This window comes from Trifolium pratense, linkage group LG7, assembly GCF_020283565.1.
Source record: "Trifolium pratense cultivar HEN17-A07 linkage group LG7, ARS_RC_1.1, whole genome shotgun sequence".
In the NCBI taxonomy this organism is placed as follows: Eukaryota; Viridiplantae; Streptophyta; class Magnoliopsida; order Fabales; family Fabaceae; genus Trifolium; species Trifolium pratense.
Window position 1 is genome coordinate 17,930,642 of NC_060065.1, and position 18,708 is coordinate 17,949,349.

At 39.8% G+C, this 18,708-nt stretch overlaps 2 protein-coding genes and 1 pseudogene across 2 annotated transcripts; 2 read left to right on the forward strand and 1 right to left on the reverse strand.

The window, feature by feature from the left end:
• Positions 1-2,690: 2,690 nt before the first annotated feature.
• LOC123895984 lies at positions 2,691-3,344 on the reverse strand. The gene has a single exon (XM_045946444.1). It carries the CDS (start codon positions 3,342-3,344, stop codon positions 2,691-2,693), a length of 654 nt encoding a protein of 217 aa, XP_045802400.1.
• A 1,949-nt stretch (positions 3,345-5,293) lies between these two features.
• Positions 5,294-8,589, forward strand: LOC123895985 (annotated as a pseudogene).
• Positions 8,590-15,921: 7,332 nt separating this feature from the next.
• On the forward strand, positions 15,922-18,430 carry LOC123895986. The gene is made up of 2 exons (XM_045946445.1): positions 15,922-16,878; positions 18,362-18,430. The coding sequence occupies exons 1-2, from the start codon at positions 15,922-15,924 to the stop codon at positions 18,428-18,430; spliced, it is 1,026 nt and encodes a 341-aa protein (XP_045802401.1).
• Positions 18,431-18,708: the final 278 nt, after the last annotated feature.

The following is an 18,708-nucleotide window of genomic DNA, read 5'->3' on the forward strand; positions in this document are numbered from 1 at the left end:
GAGCCAGAGTACATACATAGATAAAGTGTTAAGACGCTTTAATATGCATGATTCCAAGAAAGGATTCATTCCTATGCAACATGGCCTATGTCTTTCAAAGACACAGTCTCCTTCATCTAAAGAAGAAAGAGACCGCATGAGTAAGATCCCTTATGCATCGGCTATAGGATCTATCATGTATGCCATGATATGTACTCGACCAGATGTTTCATATGCCTTAAGCGCAACAAGCCGTTATCAGTCTGATCCTGGTGAGGCTCATTGGGTGGCTGTCAAGAACATCCTTAAATACTTAAGGAGGACTAAAGACTCATTCCTAATATATGGAGGCCAAGAAGAGCTAAATGTAATTGGTTACACTGATGCTAGCTTCCAAACAGATAGGGATGACTTTAGGTCGCAATCAGGCTATGTGTTTTGCATAAATGGTGGCGCTGTGAGCTGGAAGAGTTCAAAGCAAGATACAGTTGCTGATTCTACAACCGAAGCTGAGTACATCGCTGCATCAAATGCAGCAAAGGAAGCTGTTTGGATAAAGAAGTTCATTACTGAACTTGGCATATTCCCTAGTATTGTGGATCCCATTGAATTATTTTGTGACAACAATGGTGCAATCGCACAAGCTAAGGAACCTAGATCTCACCAAAAGTCCAAACACATACTCAGGCGCTATCATCTTATTCGAGAAATAATTGATAGAGGAGATGTGAAAATATGCAGAGTACCAACACTTGACAATGCTGCTGATCCACTTACAAAGCCTCTTGCTCAGCCGAAGCATGAGGGCCACACTAGGGGCATAGGTATTAGGAGTATGCCTGATTGGCTCTAGTGCTAGTGGGAGATTGTTGGTGTAAGCCCTAGAGGCCAATTACTTATAATTGAATAATAGATGTATTGAATAATTTACTTATCAAATAAAAGGCTTTTCTTTATTTATTTTATATATGATAAAATGATAAAGTCCCTAGAATAGTCAGTTCACTTATGGAACGTTAAGTATGACTTAATCGTGAGATTCCATTAAATATAAGAACACTATTCTTAAACATATCCATAGTCAAGTTTTATTGTGAAATGGGATAACGATAAAGCATAAAGACTATTATGTTGGTAGACTGATGATCATATCTCACTGATCATGGATAATGAGTTATCAAGTCTTCACATAGATATAAATGTTAAGGGTAACTTTATATCGGATTGACCCACCATGAGAATACTACATAGAGTGTTATGAAATGTCATAAGTTTTCTCATAGTGATAAAAGGTGTATTCCACCCTTCGACCTGAAACCACTATGTACCCTAGATGCAGGAGTGTAATACCTTGTTGTCATTCAAACGTTATCCGTAACTGGATAATTATAAAGATGGTTGATGGGTATCCCACGAATCATGCTGAGGGACATGAGTGACCTAGATGGAATTTGTCCCTCCTACATAACGGGAGATATGTCTATGGGCCCAATATTGAACTAGACAAGGATGACATACTATGCCTTGTGTTCAATATAGACATGAGGACAAAAGGGTAATTGTGCACAAGATATTTATCACGGAAAGGTTAGTCAGATCACGTGACATTCCTATGACTTGGGTAACAGTGATGTGTTGCTAGATACCGCTCACTGTTTATAATATTACGATTAATATTATTGCCAACGTCATAAGAACCTACAGGGTCACACACATAAGGACAGTTAAGAAGGGAAAAAATAAGTAAGACTTATTGTGGGGGTGCAGTTAGTGAAAAACGGTTATTGGGCTTGAGAAGCCCAATTTCGTGTAAACTAAAGACCTCATAAGAAACTCTATAAATAGAGCCTTATGAAGTTCAGAAGTTACACTTTTTGAAACCCTAACTGAGTTTAGAAAAATTCTGAATTTCTCTAAACCCTAAACCGCACAAAATTCCCTCAGCCTTCATCCAAGAACAGCTAGCACTGTGAGATCGAAGGTCTCTGTTCGTGTGGACTAAGTGGAGGTGCTGCAAGTGCGGTGCTTGTGATCGATAAAGGCGGCCACAGTTTTGTTCTACAAAGGTAATATTCTAGACCTGATCATGCTCATTCACAAGAATCCATTGATGGGAAATCTTAATTTTAAAATTCCGCTGCGTTTATAAAAGTGTTTTATGAAACGATTTCCTAACAATATAGTATTCGCCGAAACCAACGGGGTACATTTGAAGCATAGTACCCTGCAAACTCTATATACAACAAACCAGACTCTTGCCGAAAGAGCGATTGCTGAAAATAAGCCGGCGCATGTTGTTAGGCTCGAAATAACTGTAAACAAGGCCAGGTTATGCAGAATCACTTGCAGAACCACCTCAAAATCGTCGAGGTCAAAACCTGTTTTTTCTTTCAATTCATTTCCAAAATTATATCAGGCTAAATACAATTTGTTACAACATTTCATAACCAAAGTATCATAACCATATTTCATAACAATAATACCAAAGTTCAATATACAATAATACCACATTTCATAACCAAAGTTCATGAGTAAATTGCGTAACCAAAGTTAATATGTTACAACGCATAATCGGCATTGTATACATCAAAAAATAATGCGCTTAGCTACCCTTTCAAAAAATAGTGCGCTTAGCTACCATTTCAAAAAATAATGCGCTTAACTAATTCAAAATGCAACTACTAAAATCAACTACAATTTGAGAAAATCAACTACAATTCGAGCGGATCGTCTTTGCTACCCTTTCCAATCGTGGCTAAGTCATCGTCTGCTCTTTCAATGGTCAACAGCTCACCAAACTTTTGCATTCTATCCAAAAACATGGGCTCCCATGTAGCAGCTTCTTCAGAACAATAGTTTTTCCACTGATGAGCCGTTGGAGGTATCAGACATTCTTCTTTCAACCGCACTAACACAAAGTGGTCAGCGAGCGCGCCGATGCAAATAATCTTGGAATCCAAGTCTGACGTGTCTGATGGAGGTTTGCCACTCAATGGGAAACAAGTTCTAGATGCTCCACACCTTTCCATATTTGACAGTTGAACAACAACCCTCTGAAAATGAGTAGCCACAACGTAACCCATATTCGGAAAAGTAAACCATTTGTCATTTGGTGCAAAAGCATGTTTACTCCTTCTCGGAGGTGGGAAAAGTGCATCCGTGACATACTTGTAACGCTCATCAGTATCGAACAACTCCACATATGATTCCTTATACAATCTCAGCTCCCTCTCCATGTTCAGTCTGATCAACTCAAAATCTTGCTGAGTTCCTTTTTGGTGCAAAGCTACCACACGGTATCCACAATAACCGTCACCATCAACATCAATAATATCTTCGATAAATGGGTGCATGAACTTCGGCATATGGTTGATAAAAGGGATTTCAGGAGGAGCTGGAGTCAAAGTACTGATGACGAGTTCTTTAGGCACCTCAGACACTGTTTGTGAAGTCGACGGCTTTGACTTTGTTGGTTTCGACTGAGATGCCTGTGTAGCTGCAATATGATCATCAACATGCTCCCACCGAGACTTATCCCTGCTCGTGGATCTTGCGACACGAACTGATTTTTTCTTTTTAGCACCTTTTGTTTTTGCCTTTTGAAGCGGAGGTTTCACATAGGTGGTTTCTGGATATGCAATGAGACGAAGTTGATTCCTAATATCATTCTTCACGCTAACATCGGCTGTTTTTAATCGTTCCTACAAAGAAAGAAAAAAATCAAACTCATTAAAATTAAATTTATACAAAGTGTAACATTATACACATAATGTAAAATTAAAATCATAATAAAAAAGTCTACGAAATGTAACATTATATTTATAAAAGTGTAATAACCTGAATTGCTTTCCACTCAGCCAAGCAAGCATAATCGTCAGTCACGTCGCCCGGTGCCGGTTCATCTTCGAAACACAGTTTCTTCCATTGAGGGTAAATCTCATCCAGTCGGATAGATTTGTTATTTTTGATTTTCTTCGCAATCAAGCATGCACATGGCAACCCGTAGGTTCTTCTCATAACACAGCCACACTTTTTGCTATCCATACCACATTCGTCGACCCTGTTTGCTTCGGCATAAATGTGATCCATAGCCTTTCTAGAGATTTTATAAAACAAGTATGCGTAAAGAGGATCATCATCGTATTTGTGTTCCGCAACAGACATACTCCGACCGAATTCACCTTGTACTTCGGTGAACTGACTTATCAACATCTTATTTATCGCTTCCAAGAACTTCGATTCGTATTCCCCGAAGTATTCTTTCGATTTCTATCAACCGAACGATTATGTGTCAGAAAACCTACGAACCTAGCATATATGACAGTTGAAAATAAAAGAAATTAAACGGAAGATTACCTTAATATTGTGCTTCAAATCGCCTTCCAACCCTTAGCAAACGTTCCAAACTTGATTTTAAGCAGCAAATTGGGTGAAAAATGGATTGGATTTTCGGATCTCTTTTGGTAGTGTGGGGATGAAGTATTGAAAGTGATGAAGAATGTGAGAGGTTGTTTTCTATATAAACACACTTCGATTCGTAAAGCCCGAAGTATTAAGCGAGTGGTTTTTAGAACTCGAAGTTTTAATTTTTTCGATTCGTAAAGCCCGAATCTGCTAACCGAAAATTTTGACATTTTGGAAGGGCAAACTGGGATTTAAGGGGGGTATAAAAGAAACGTGGGGGGTGGGGAGAGAAAATATCTCGTTTTTTACCTATTATAAAAAGAAAGTACTACTATTGAAAAAGAATCCACACACACTTGTATAAAACCAAAAATAAATAAAATGCACACATCAGTGAACAGAAAGAATACGAAAAAATTATTCATTCAATCATTCTCTTTTGAATTATCCCAAAAAAATATAAAATAACTCTCAAATTCACCATGACGAGTTTCTGATTCATTCATTCTTGAAGAGAAACCATCACGCGTTATGTAACAAAGATTATTGTTTTGGTGTTTCTTGAAGAGGGATGAATGGAGAAGCGAATCGGCGTCGTGTTCCTTTTCTAAGGTATTGATTTATATATTATTCTACAATTTTTGCAATCTTGATAATCCAAGAAGCTTCTGCAATTTTCGTATCCTTGAAAACCCTAAATCAAAGTTGTATGATATTGTTATTGATGCTCGATGAACCTAATGATGCCTTGAATTTACTTGCGATATTGATGCCTCGAATGATGCCTTGAATACTCTTCAGAATTCAGATATTGATGCCTAAATGACCCTAATGATGCAGTGAGTGAGTTTACTTGCGATACCAATGCCTCCATATTGATGCCTTGGTTACATTGTTTTTAGCTTTGCAAATGTGGGAATGTTCAAGTGTATCAGGAGAAGGGCAAGAGGCACATGAGGGTCACAGCACAGCAGTTGTTATCCAACGGCTCTTCATCTTTGGTGCATGTGGAAAATCTGCTAATATTAACAATGAGGTCTGGTGCAATTATCTTTACTTACTGAATACATGTACTTTACCCTCATCATACTACGATAAGGTCAGTTTTATATTAAGTTAGTTCAGTACACAATAAATGGCCTTTAACATTTAAATGAGACTTAATGTAGGTGACGTAAAGTATGATAAATTGACCAAGATTTTTTTATTCTATTGATTGATTATTTTGCAAACAAGTTTAAAGTAGTCATATTGCCTGGTTTGGTTTTTGAGGCTCATTATAATTTCAATTCTAAATGAAATTATAATTGGTTTAATTTTTTTGAGCTCTTGTTTGGATACATAGGGAGAACTATGTAGCTGCATTATTTAGATATTGATGCCTAAATGACCCTAATGCTGCCTTGAATTTATTTTAAATATTAATGCCTCGATGTCCCTACAGATGCCTTGAATTTACTTGCGGTATTGATGCCACGATGACCCTAATGATGCCTTGAATTTACTTGCTATATTGTTGCCTCGATGACCCTAAAGATGCCTTGAATTGACTTGCGATATTGACGCGTCGATGACCCTGACAAAATGAAGTAATGTAAATACTTTACTCAAATGTAAAAGTTGCCTTATTGCGATATTGAAATGAATTTTTATTCATCCATAATGCCTCAATGGCCTTAACTAACATATTATGAATATTTTTGATGTGATATTGATGCCTCGATGACCCTAATGATGATGCCTTGGGTTTACTTGTGATATTGATGCCTCGATGACCCTAATGATACCTGGAATATTCTTCAGATGTTGGTGCCTAACTGACCCTAATGATGGCGTCAGTTTACTTGCGATATCGATGCCTCAATATTGATGTCTCGATGACCCTAATAAAGCAATATTGATGTTCAAATAATACAAATGTTTGCTTTTAAACTTTGGATTTTAAGAGTAATCACATTAAAAGTCATTTTTTGTCACTTGTTTATAGTATATATATAGTACTTAATTAGTATATATTTCTCCTACTTTATCTGAGGCAGTTGGTGCTATTGTAGATGTAAGCTTTTTCCTTCATCTTTTATTCATTGTTTTACTGTTTTTGTGATTTTTATGTATATGCAATTATCGTTCATAGAGGCAATTGTAATGACAATATTGTAGAGAGAACTTTATGTCAAACATAATGAGTTCTCCGTCCTTAAAAATTGTACACTTTTGCTACCTCAAATATCATAATATCTCGGATTTTCTGTTTCATTCTCATGTGTTTTTAGGTTATTTATGATAATAAGCAAACTTAGACCCGTTTACTTTGGCTAAGCTTTGATGGAATCCAGTACAGTTACTCACACATTCAGAACTTTTATGTTGGACAAGGACTCATTCACAAGATGTTTCAAGTCAAATCCTCCAGAACCATGGAATTGGAATATTTATTTGTTTCCTTTGTGGTGTTTTCGAGTTTTTCTTCGATATTTGATAATATTCCCTACAAGGTTAGCTTATTCCTGATACTGTGCATCTTACTGCTACTATTAAGTTTGGCCATTGCAGGGTCTGCTTAGCTGATTTCAGATTGTCTTAATAAGCATTAAGATTGACAGTATATTAGGAAAATATTACTTTTAGGATGTAATTTGAACTTTCGACCTTTTCAATATCTAATTCATTTGTTGTATTTGGCTTTATTTGCCTTACTTTGCTGCTTCTCAAGTTAATGAGTTCCTTTAATGTCATCTGTTCTGGCAAAATGATGCTATCCTAATTGATCCTGCCGGGCTCTTGTGTTAACAATAGGATGGATTATATTTCTTTCTGCCTTCATTCCAGTGCACCTTCTATTGAAAGGACATGACAAGCTGAGGAGGAATATTGAGGTGCATGCATATTCAACTTATTCTTGATTCATTCCATTCCCACCCCCCTATTTTATGTTTTTGATCAATATTTTCGTTGTCTCTTTTCTTACACTCTACTACTACTACTAATGACTGTTCTAACAGCAGAAAATATAAATGACCTCTTAGAATTTAGTTGTTTTTATTCAACTTATATCCATCTGCTGATAGAAAAAGGTGTATATACTTCAGGTTTATGTCCATATTTTGGTGTTTCCTTGTGTACTTCTATTTGCGTACTATCACAACGTTAAAGTTTTAGCTTCATTTGGTTTTACGTATCTGTTATCGGGTTTCAATTCATTTTGCCTCACCTTCTGGGGAAAATATAGCATTCGCCATACATTTTGTTTTCATTTTACCCACAAAAAATGAAGTATTTTCTCTTGCAATAAGAATATCAATATCCGATTAAAAGCCAGGTTAGTTGTGGAAAGAGAACATTGTTTAATGGCTACATTTAAAAATCAAATGGTCAATTAGACTACAGAAGAGTTGGTAGAATCTCGAACAATGAAAACCACCTGTGGAGCAAGTGTCTTTTTATGTTGAAGTTCTATGAAACTAGAATTTGCCTAAAGTTTGGTAGAAAACATTTAAACTTGTCCTCTATGTAATAATTTTCTTGATTAATGGATTCTGTATGTATGGAGTGTAGTACGAAATACAAGTTATTTTCATATTTCTTGTTAGTCATGCAATGTCTTGTGATATTCTATGAATGCTCTCTCTTTTTATCCCTTTGCTGGGTATTAATTTTTTTTCATCAAATTAAATGTATTTGAAAATTGTTAATTTCTTTCAGAGGTCTTTGGTTGAGATGATGTGTGGTTTCTTTGTTGCATCTTGGACTGGGGTTGTCAAGTACCATGTGCCAAGGCCTAGCAGGCGACCAAAATAGGTTTGTCTAACATGTATTAATGTTGTCATATTTTCTTTATTCAACTAAGATAAATGTAATTATTCACGAGTTAATCTTTCCCTTCATTTTCTTTACAGGTTTTTGTGGCCAGCCACACTTCCATGCTTGGTTTCATTATTTTAGAACAGATGACTGCTTTTGTTGTTATTATGCAGCAGCATCCTGGATGGGTTGGTAAGCATATAGAGTACGATTTGAATACACAGAACATGTGTCTTCATCATGGATGAGAAGCTTTATGATCAAAGCATTTGTTTGGTGTTGTTGAAGTTAAAAGGTTTTAGATAAATATAGATAGGGATAAGTACTTCAATCATATGCTGTTAGGTGGTCTAAATGGATGTCAGGAATAATAGGGTGGTATATCATGAACAATCATGGATGATTTGAAAAATAGCTTTGTTATGTTTGTATCTCTGTGTGTCAAATATGATCACACAAGGTGTATATTTGTATGCAAATAGTTAATATACAAAAGGAAACAATATCAATTACAGTAATTACTAATTGAATATCAATCAATCCTAATTGATTGATAACGGATTCTTAACACTCCCCCTCAAGCCGGATCGTAGATATTGTATGATCCGAGCTTGTTACAAATATAATTCACTCGAGAACCCTTGAGAGACTTGGTAAACATATCAGCCAATTGGTCTTCAGATTTGACAAATTCTGTGGTTATTTCTCCTGACAGTACCTTGTCTCTTACATAGTGACAGTCTATTTCTATGTGTTTGGTCCGTTCATGGAAAACTGGATTGGACGCAATGTGAAGTGCCGCCTGATTGTCGCATATGAGTTTTGTGGTCTGTAGGTCACCGAACTTAAGTTCCGAGAGCAAATTCTTAAGCCATGCAAGTTCTTTTGAGGCTGCTGCCATAGCACGATATTCAGCTTCAGCACTAGATAGTGCAACTGTGTTTTGTTTCTTGCTCCTCCATGAGATCATATTTCCTCCAATAAGAACACAATATCCAGAGGTGGATCTTCTATCCGACGGTGATCCTGCCCAGTCTGCATCTGAATAACAAATGATTTTAGCATCACCCTTATCTTCATATAATAGGCCTCTTCCTGGTGCATTCTTTATATATCTGAGAATCCGAATAACTGCATTCCAATGAGTATCACAAGGAGCATTCAGGAATTGGCTCACAATGCTCACTGCAAAAGTAATATCCGGTCTGGTGACGGTAAGATAATTGAGTCTACCCACTAGACGTCGATATCTTCCCGGGTCTTTCAACAGCTCCCCCTGACCCGGAAGAAGCTTGGCGTTTGGATCCATGGGAGTATCAATTGGACGAGAATCAATCATACCAGTTTCAGTTAGGATGTCTATTGCATACTTACGTTGGTTAATTGCAATGCCTGACGAGGATTGAGCAACTTCAATACCTAAGAAGTATCTTAGTGGACCCAAATCTTTTGTCTGAAAGTTTTTGAAAAGATGAGTTTTGAGACGCTGGATACCCTCTATATCGTCTCCAGTGATAACAATGTCATCAACATAAACCACAAGAAAAATACGCTGACCGGTGGAAGAGTGAAGGAAGAAAACAGAGTGATCTGCTTCACATCTAGTCATGCCAAACTGTATCAAGGCAGAGCTGAAGCGACCAAACCAAGCACGTGGAGACTGTTTCAGCCCATAAAGAGATCGATGAAGCCGACAAACAAGTCTTGAATTACCAGGAATAGTAAAACCGGGAGGTTGATCCATATACACTTCCTCCTCCAATTCTCCGTGTAAGAATGCATTTTTAATATCCAACTGATGAAGCGACCAATGATTAATAGCAGCCATTGCAAGGAAGAGACGGACTGAACTAATCTTGGCCACTGGAGAAAAAGTGTCACCATAATCAAGGCCAAATATCTGTGTGTATCCCTTGGCGACTAAACGAGCTTTAAAACGATCAATCTGACCATCTAGCCCAACTTTCACTATATAAACCCATCGACATCCCACTGTAGTTTTGTCTGAAGGCAAAGGAACAATGTCCCAAGTGTTATTTGAATGCAATGCAGCCATCTCTTCTATCATCGCCTGATGCCAATTGGGATCAGTCATAGCTTCACCTGTAGACTTAGGAATAGACACAGAATCCAAAGCAGACACAAAAGAAACATACGAAGTAGAGAGACGGTCATAATTTAAAACACAAACATATTTAGGATTTGGATTATGAGATCGAATACCTTTTCGTAATGCTATTGGAAGGTTAAGTTCAGGTGACGTAGCTGGAGGAACTGTTGGAGTAGGACATGGTGCTGGTGGATCAATATCATCTCTAACTTCCGATGGACGCGGTGTGCGTCGCTGATATACCTGCAAAGGAGGTTTAATGGGTGTGGGGATGACAGAAGGGATATCTTGATCATCTAAATTACAAGTCTCATCGGGTGACGAAGAGACAGAGAAAAAAGGAGAACCTTCAAAGAATGTAACATCGGAGGAGACAATGTACCGTTGAAGTTGAGGACAAAAACAACGATATCCCTTTTGTATACGTGAGTAACCTAGAAAAACACATTTGAGAGATTTAGCGGAAAGTTTGTCTTTACCTGGACTAAGATCATGAACAAAGCATGTGCAACCAAACACGCGAAGGGGAATGGGATAGAGATCATATTGCGGATTCAAGATAGAGTATGGAATCTTGTCTTGAAGGACCGATGAAGGCATTCGGTTGATAAGGTGACATGCAGTGAGGAGAGCATCACCCCAAAAACGAGAGGGTACATTGTGGTGAAGTAAAAGAGTCCGTGCGGTTTCAACTAAATGACGATTCTTCCGTTCAGCAACACCGTTCTGTTGTGGTGTATGAGCACATGATGATTGGTGAATAATTCCCTGTAATGTTAAAAAAGATTGAAACTGGGATGACATATATTCACGAGCATTATCAGTGCGGAAAATTTTAATGGAAGTGTTAAACTGATTTTTAATTTCAGCATAAAACTCTTGGAAGATACGGAAAACATCTGAACGATTTTTCATTAGAAATAACCAAGTGCATCGTGAGTAATCATCGATGAAAGTTACAAAGTAATAGTATCCTAAAGTAGACTTCACACGACTAGGACCCCAAATATCAGAGTGAACTAAAGCAAAAGGTGATGCAACACTTTTATTTACTCGTTGACAATAAGTATTACGAGTATGTTTTCCTAATTGACAAGACTGACAGTCAAAAGACGAAAGCTTAGAAAGACTAGGAACTAAAAGACGCATTTTATTAAGACTCGGGTGACCCAAACGTTGATGTGTGAGTTCTTGAGAAGAAATAGAAGCACATGCCACCGGTGGAGAAAGATGATATAATCCCCCAGCTTCACTCCCTGCTCCAATCGTCCGTCATGTACGTCGATCCTGGATAGACACAGAATTATTATTAAAAAGGATTGAGCAATCAAGAGTATGAATAAGCTTATGAACAGATATTAGATTAAAGGGACAGCCAGGAATGTAAAGGACAGACTCTAAAGACAAGTTTGGAAGTGGATGTGCCTGACCAAGGCCTTGAACTTTGATTTTAGAACCATCCGCCACAGTAACAGAAGGCAAAGAATCAGAATAAGACAAGTGAGATAAAAGAGATTTATTACCAGTCATATGATCAGAGGCACCAGAGTCAAGGACCCAAGGACCAAGAGAAGATGTAGAGACAAAGGCTACAGGATTACCCGACTGAGCAACAGCGGCAGATGATGATTGTTGATGGGCTGCTTTGTATTGAAGAAAATCATTGTAATCAGCAGCGGGAATAATGACATCTTTAGTGATATCCGGTTGAGCGACGGCAGCGATCCGTGGTTGTCGTTGTTGTTCTCTTGCCTTTGTACGACAATCGGCTTCAATGTGACCGTAACGATTGCAATAGTTACAGCGAATACTTTGACGTCCACCCCGTCCTCCGGTTCGTCCACCACGACCGTGATAGTGGGAAGCGAGGGCAGATGATTCAGTGGGAGATGATGTAGGAACCGGTCCAAAAACATGAGGTGTAGCCAAGCGTAACAGTTGTTCACTAACTGCTTCATAGTTAGGAACATTGGTTCCTGATAAAATCTGATTTCGAACGGAATCAAGTTCAGATGGTAGTCCAGCAAGTGCCATGACCATGAAGTACTTACTTTGTTGTTCAGCATAAATTGTTGCATCTGTTGTAAAGGGCATTAAGGTTGTGAAATTTGCATTTAACGTATCAAGCTTAGTTAGATAACCTTGCACATCCATATTCTCCAATTTCAAAGAGCGGAGTTTGGTGATGACACTGTAAAGATTATGGACATCATTTGAGAAGACTTTCTTAGCTTTTTCCCAAACCTCGTAGCAAGTGGTAAAGGCTTGGTACTGTGCTTGGAGATTAGTTGCTATGGAAAACCATAACACAGTGCATAGAGAAGCATCGGTTTGTTTCCACTTATCGCGTTTGGCGGCGGAAATAGTATCGGCTTTTGTAGTTAAGTGATCCTCATATCCCTGACCGTGAAACCACATCTTGACAGCACCAGCCCATATGTTGTAGTTGGCTGTTCCGGTCAGTTTCTCACACGGAATAAGTGGAATCTTAGTGAACGTGACGGAATCGGTATCTCCCATGATATTTGATGGGTTGGAACGGAAAAACCGAGAGCAGATCTGGAAAGGGGAACGGAAAACGAGTCCGGCGAGAAAAACGGCGGCGGCAGTGGCGGCGCTGTTGGTGGCCGGAAAAAAAAGAAGAAAAAGAAATTTCGTGGAAGACAGTAGGTCAACCAGCTCTAGATACCATGTTATGTTTGTATCTCTGTGTGTCAAATATGATCACACAAGGTGTATATTTGTATACAAATAGTTAATATACAAAAGGAAACAATATCAATTACAGTAATTACTAATTGAATATCAATCAATCCTAATTGATTGATAACGGATTCTTAACAAGCTTCATGATGTTGGGTTATTGTCATAATTCTGGAGAGTGTAGGATGTATCTGGTTCAATCTATCAGAGTGTAGGATGTATCTGGTTCAAAATTCTTCTTTACTTATATGATTCTGCATATTCTAGATTGAGGGACCATGTCCAGGGAACTGACAACAATCCTCTTCTCATATTTCCTGAGGGAACATGTGTAAAATCTAGTCGATGTAAAATGCAATCATTTGCAATTGCAATCGATGTAAAATGCAGAAGTTATGTTATCATGTTTATGGAATAGCTTTTTCTTTTTTGTTCTTCTGTTAATTTGCACACATTGATTTCTCTTTCCTGAATCCTGTTAATTTTTAATGGCGTTTAGGGTGCATTTGAACTTGGTTGCACAGTTTGCCCAATTGCAATCAAGTACAACAAAATTTTTGTCGATGCTTTTTGGAATAGTCGAAAGTAAGATGCTTCTCATGTTAATTACTATTTATTTCTAGTGTTTTCAAATATTGGCCATCGCTATGGAGGGTTTTAGGAAGTGGTAGCTATGACACTCTATGTTAGGAGTCCCACATCGAGTATTTCAAAGTGCTTGATGTGGTATTTAAGCCATGAGGCTCTCCCACCTATTGGACTAGTCTTTTGGGTTGGGCTCTCCTCATGTGCTTAAATCCTAACACTCTATGGAGGGTTTTTGGCTTTCAATAGTCTACAAGTAACCAACCATTTATTTTTCGCCGATTAATGCGTCGACTCAGTTGAGTTATATTACATTTGTACTTTGATGGTAAATTCTAATATGGATTATTTCATGAAGTGGTACATGGTGGATAGTCATGAATAACACTATAACAAATACAAATTTTACAAAATTCATCGTTGGATTGAAAGTTTATATCATATAGATCATCCATAAACATATAAACATGTTATGGATCTATAATCCAAAAAGTGTAATCTTGCAAACAAAATAAATATAAGTGGGAAAAACGGATTCAAATGGTACAAATTACGTGTTCGAGTTCTACCATTCAAACACCAAAAATATACGAAAGAATTTAAATTTGATTTCTAGTAAAAACATATTTATCAAACTTTATTTATCTTACGGTCGAACTCTAAATTACCACATCCCCTTCCTCTAAAAATCGGAAGGTTAATAAAATAAGGAAAATGAAAATTAAAGGGCGTGAAAGAATTTTGGGGTGACCGGTGGCGGGTGTGGAATTTCTCATATCACCAAACCACTAGTACCTGGACCGGGCAATGGACTTGAGGATATAGCCAACAAGCCCAATGAATACCAGAAAGGGAACAAGGCCCAAATCAAACACCCAATTAGGCGACACGAAGCCCAGGGCGTGACTAACGATAGCGAGGCAACGCCCAGAAGCTGAATCCCGTATTATTATAAATATCTTTTCCTTCCCTGTATTAGCAACTGACTTGGGAAGGAAGAAACCAACTCCCCGCAACCGCCATAGCTTGGAGACCAAGGTTTTTCATCCCTATTTTCACGCTATACCTCCGAAGAAGATGCTAAAGACCGGATTTTCAGGAACCCTAGCTTGGAGAAGAAGACTTTAATAGTCTATAAATAGTTTCATATTTTCATCTGTAGAAAAAGATCGAATTCTGACTTATTAAACTCCCAGGGTTGTTGGGATTGAACTGAGTGTAATCACACCATTTAATCAATAATACAAACCCCCTTGTTTTTTACCAGAACATTTTGGCGCCCACCGTGGGGCTGCGGTAAAATCATTTGATCCCAGCCTATCACAGCAACTAGACAAGAAATCAAACATCTTCACATGGCTGGAGAGCATGGAAACAACGACAGCTCTAGCGTTAACACCCTGCAAGCCGCCGTCGTAGAAATACGGCGCTTACAAACTCAGATTGCGGCCATCGAAGCCGAAAGAACTAATGAGAAAGAGAAAGCGAAATTGATTTCGGAGGAGGAGGAGGGAGAGGGCGTCATGGACGTGCAGCCCTTAGCACAACACTTGTGGGATGCCCAAGTGGTGGAAACAATCAAGGTTCCACACCTTCCTACCTTCGACGGAAAGACGGATCCAAGGGAGCACCTGATGGCAATTGGAACACAAACCGCCATAATCAATGCTCCGGAACATCTAAAGTGTAAATTACTAGCCGGCACCTTTAAGGATGTCGCCCTACGTTGGTACATGAACCTTCCAAGGAACTCAATTGAGAGTTATGCTGACTTTCATAAAAAATTTATTCACCAGTTCGCTGGATCGAAACACGTGAAAGTCACATCAACCAGTCTTTTCTCCATCCGCCAAAACCATGGCGAATCATTGCGTAACTTCCTCGCCAGATTTAGCGAAGCCACCATCAAAGTCTCAAATCCAAATCAGGAGATGTTCGTGGCAGCCTTCCACAATGGGCTAAGAGCAGGACATTTCAATGAGTCCTTAGCCCAAAAGCCAGCCTCGTCAATGCAAGAGGTGAACAAGAGGGCGGAGTGTTATATAAAGGGCGAAGAAAGTAACGCCGAGAAAAGGCAAAGAGATGTTAAGGAGAAGGAATACGTGGGCCGTGCCACTAGAGCGCCCGAACACCCACGACCAAAATCGGGAGGCCACCAAGGAGACCCATGGCAGAGGCATCATGGGAAGCCCTACCGCCAACCGCCCAGAAGAGAATTCAGGAATCACCCCGCCAATGAAGACCTCACGCCATTAAACGCCTCAAAAGTTTACGTCTTAAATGAAATTCTAGCCACTGGTTTGGCAAGCCTCCCCCCAAGGAGAACCAGTAACATCCCCATGGGGCTGGACGATAACGCCTGGTGCGCATATCACAGGTGTAGAGGTCACTCCACAGAAAAATGCTTCCGCTTAAGAGATTTAATCGAAGAACTGATAAAAAGCGGACACCTTCGCAAATTCATTGACGACGCCGCCCAAGGGCGGGTTGTCGTGCCAAAAGTCCCCCGACAGGAGCCAAGGGACCCTCCTGGGCCAAATAGAGAACCTCCCAAGGGGAGAATCTCCGTGAATACAATAGCGGGAGGATTCTCAGGCGGGGGCGAATCAAGCTCGGCAAGGAAAAGGTATGTACGCCGAGCCATCTCGGAAATATACCTCGTGAGTCAACCCCAGCCATTAGACGTGCCAGATTTGGCGTTCACAGCAAAGGATGGGTTGGAGGTAGCGCCTCATGACGATGATCCATTAGTGATTCAAGTCCAAATTTTGAACTGCGATGTAAAAAGAGTACTGATAGACTCAGGGAGTTCAGCGGACATTATGTATTGGGAAGCTTTCAAGGCCATGCAATTAGCAGAGGAGCAATTGCAACCATACTCCGGAACCCTGGTCGGGTTCTCTGGCGAACAAGTGGATGTAATGGGCTATGCCTCTCTTCTCACCACGTTTGGAGAAGGTAGCAACGCCAAAACTATCAAGGTGCGATACCTGGTAGTTAAAACTCCCTTTACCTCCTATAATATTATTATAGGTAGGCCCGCCTTTAACACATTGGGGGCGGCCATGTCCACTCTATACCTAGCAATAAAATACCCCCTTGATAATGGGGGAGTAGGGACGGTAAGGGGCGATCAGATTCTCGCCAAGAAATGCTACGAGTCTAGTTTAAAGATACGACACCGAACTTCCAGCGCAAGCGGAAAATTCGAAAGAAGACAAGCCGCAATTCCAGGCGGCATAAACATCATAGAGAGCGCAGATATGGATCCGAGGGAGGAATTTCAAGATCGAAGGGTAAGCCCTATAGAAGACCTGGAGCAGGTTCAAATAGGCGATCACCCACACCAGACAACCAGCTTGGGAACAGCGTTGCCCAGCGAGGAGAGGAGACGAATCATCAAAATCTTGAAGGATAACGCTGACCTATTCGCATGGAAGCCTTCAGATATGCCAGGGATTGACGAAGGGGTGATAACACATAAACTTTCAATATCACCCAGCACAAAACCAGTCTCCCAAAGAAAGAGAAAGGTAGGAGAAGAAAGACGAGTCGCTATAGCGGAAGAAGTGGAGAAGCTAAAGGAGGCTGGATTCATCGAAGAAATAAAATACCCCTCATGGTTGGCAAATGTCGTCATGGTGAAAAAGGCCAACGGAAAGTGGAGAATGTGCGTGGACTTCACAGACTTAAACAAGGCGTGTCCCAAAGATCCATATCCCCTACCCAACATAGACAGGTTAATCGATGGCGCCTCGGGGTGCAAGATGCTGAGTTTCATGGACGCCTACTCCGGATACAATCAAATAAAGATGAACCCCTCAGACGCCTGCCATACAGCCTTTATGTCGAACACCTGCAACTATTTTTACAACGTCATGCCTTTTGGATTGAAGAATGCGGGAGCAACATACCAAAGGTTGATGGACAGGGTTTTTGCCGAACAAATAGGGAAGAACTTAGAGGTATATATCGACGATATGGTAGTAAAAACTTCCGAGGGAAGTCGCCATGATGATGATCTGTTGGACATCATGGGATCAGTAAGAAAGTACAACATGAGACTAAACCCAGCAAAGTGTTCCTTTGGAGTACAAGCCGGAAAATTCTTAGGGTTTATGCTCACCAGCAGAGGAATAGAGGCTAACCCCGAAAAATGCCAAGCCATCATAGACATGAGGAGCCCTACATCCGTGAAAGAAGTACAAACCTTGACAGGCAGAATAGCGGCACTATCCAGATTTCTATCATGCGCGGGCGAAAAGGGTTTCCACTTCTTCGCATCCCTTAGAAAAAATGAGAGATTCTCCTGGACACCAGAATGTGAAGAAGCCTTCAGACAACTAAAGGAGTTCCTAGCATCACCACCCATCTTGACACGCCCATTACCAGGTAACACCCTTTACCTATATCTCGCAGTTTCGGATAGAGCCATGAGTACAGCTCTAGTTCAGGAAATAGAGGGCGAAGAAAAACCTATATACTTCGTAAGTAGAACCCTGAGGGGAGCAGAAACAAGGTATCAAAGAATAGAGAGGTTATCTCTCGCGGTAGTTGTCACAGCCAGAAAATTAAGGCAGTACTTTCAAAGCCACCAGGTAGTTGTTAGAACAGATTACCCTATCAAGAACGTCCTCCGAAAGCCAGACTTGGCAGGGAGGATGGTAGCATGGTCCGTTGAATTATCAGAATTTGACATCACCTTCTCGCCTAGAGGGGCCATTAAGTCACAAAGACTAGCTGATTTTGTATTGGAAATGTCTACTCCGCCAACAACAGAGAAAACGTCGTCTTGGACACTCTCAGTTGACGGGGCCTCCAATGTGCGAGGAAGTGGAGCCGGAATAGTACTGGAAGGACCAGATGGCGTTATGATAGAACAATCACTACGTTTCGCCTTCAAAGCCAGCAACAACCAAGCAGAATACGAAGCTTTGATAGCAGGAATGAAGTTAGCAAGCGATATGGAGGTAAAAGAGTTAAGGGCCATGAGTGATTCCCAACTGGTAACCAACCAAGTATCAGGGAAGTTTCAAACGAAGGAGCCGCAGTTAATCAAATACGTGGAAAGAGTTCAAAACCTAGCTAAGCATTTCGATTCTTTCGAATTAGTTTACGTTCCCCGT

Excerpts from the sequence above, each read along its gene's own strand:
- LOC123895984 (XM_045946444.1), bottom strand. The coding sequence starts at position 3,344 with ATGCCGAAGTTCATGCACCCATTTATCGAAGATATTATTGATGTTGAT.
- LOC123895986 (XM_045946445.1), top strand. The coding sequence starts at position 15,922 with ATGGGGCTGGACGATAACGCCTGGTGCGCATATCACAGGTGTAGAGGT. Across the intron at positions 16,879-18,361 it reads AGGAATTTCAAGATCGAAGG|AGAAAACGTCGTCTTGGACA; the intron begins GTAAGCCCTATA and ends CGCCAACAACAG.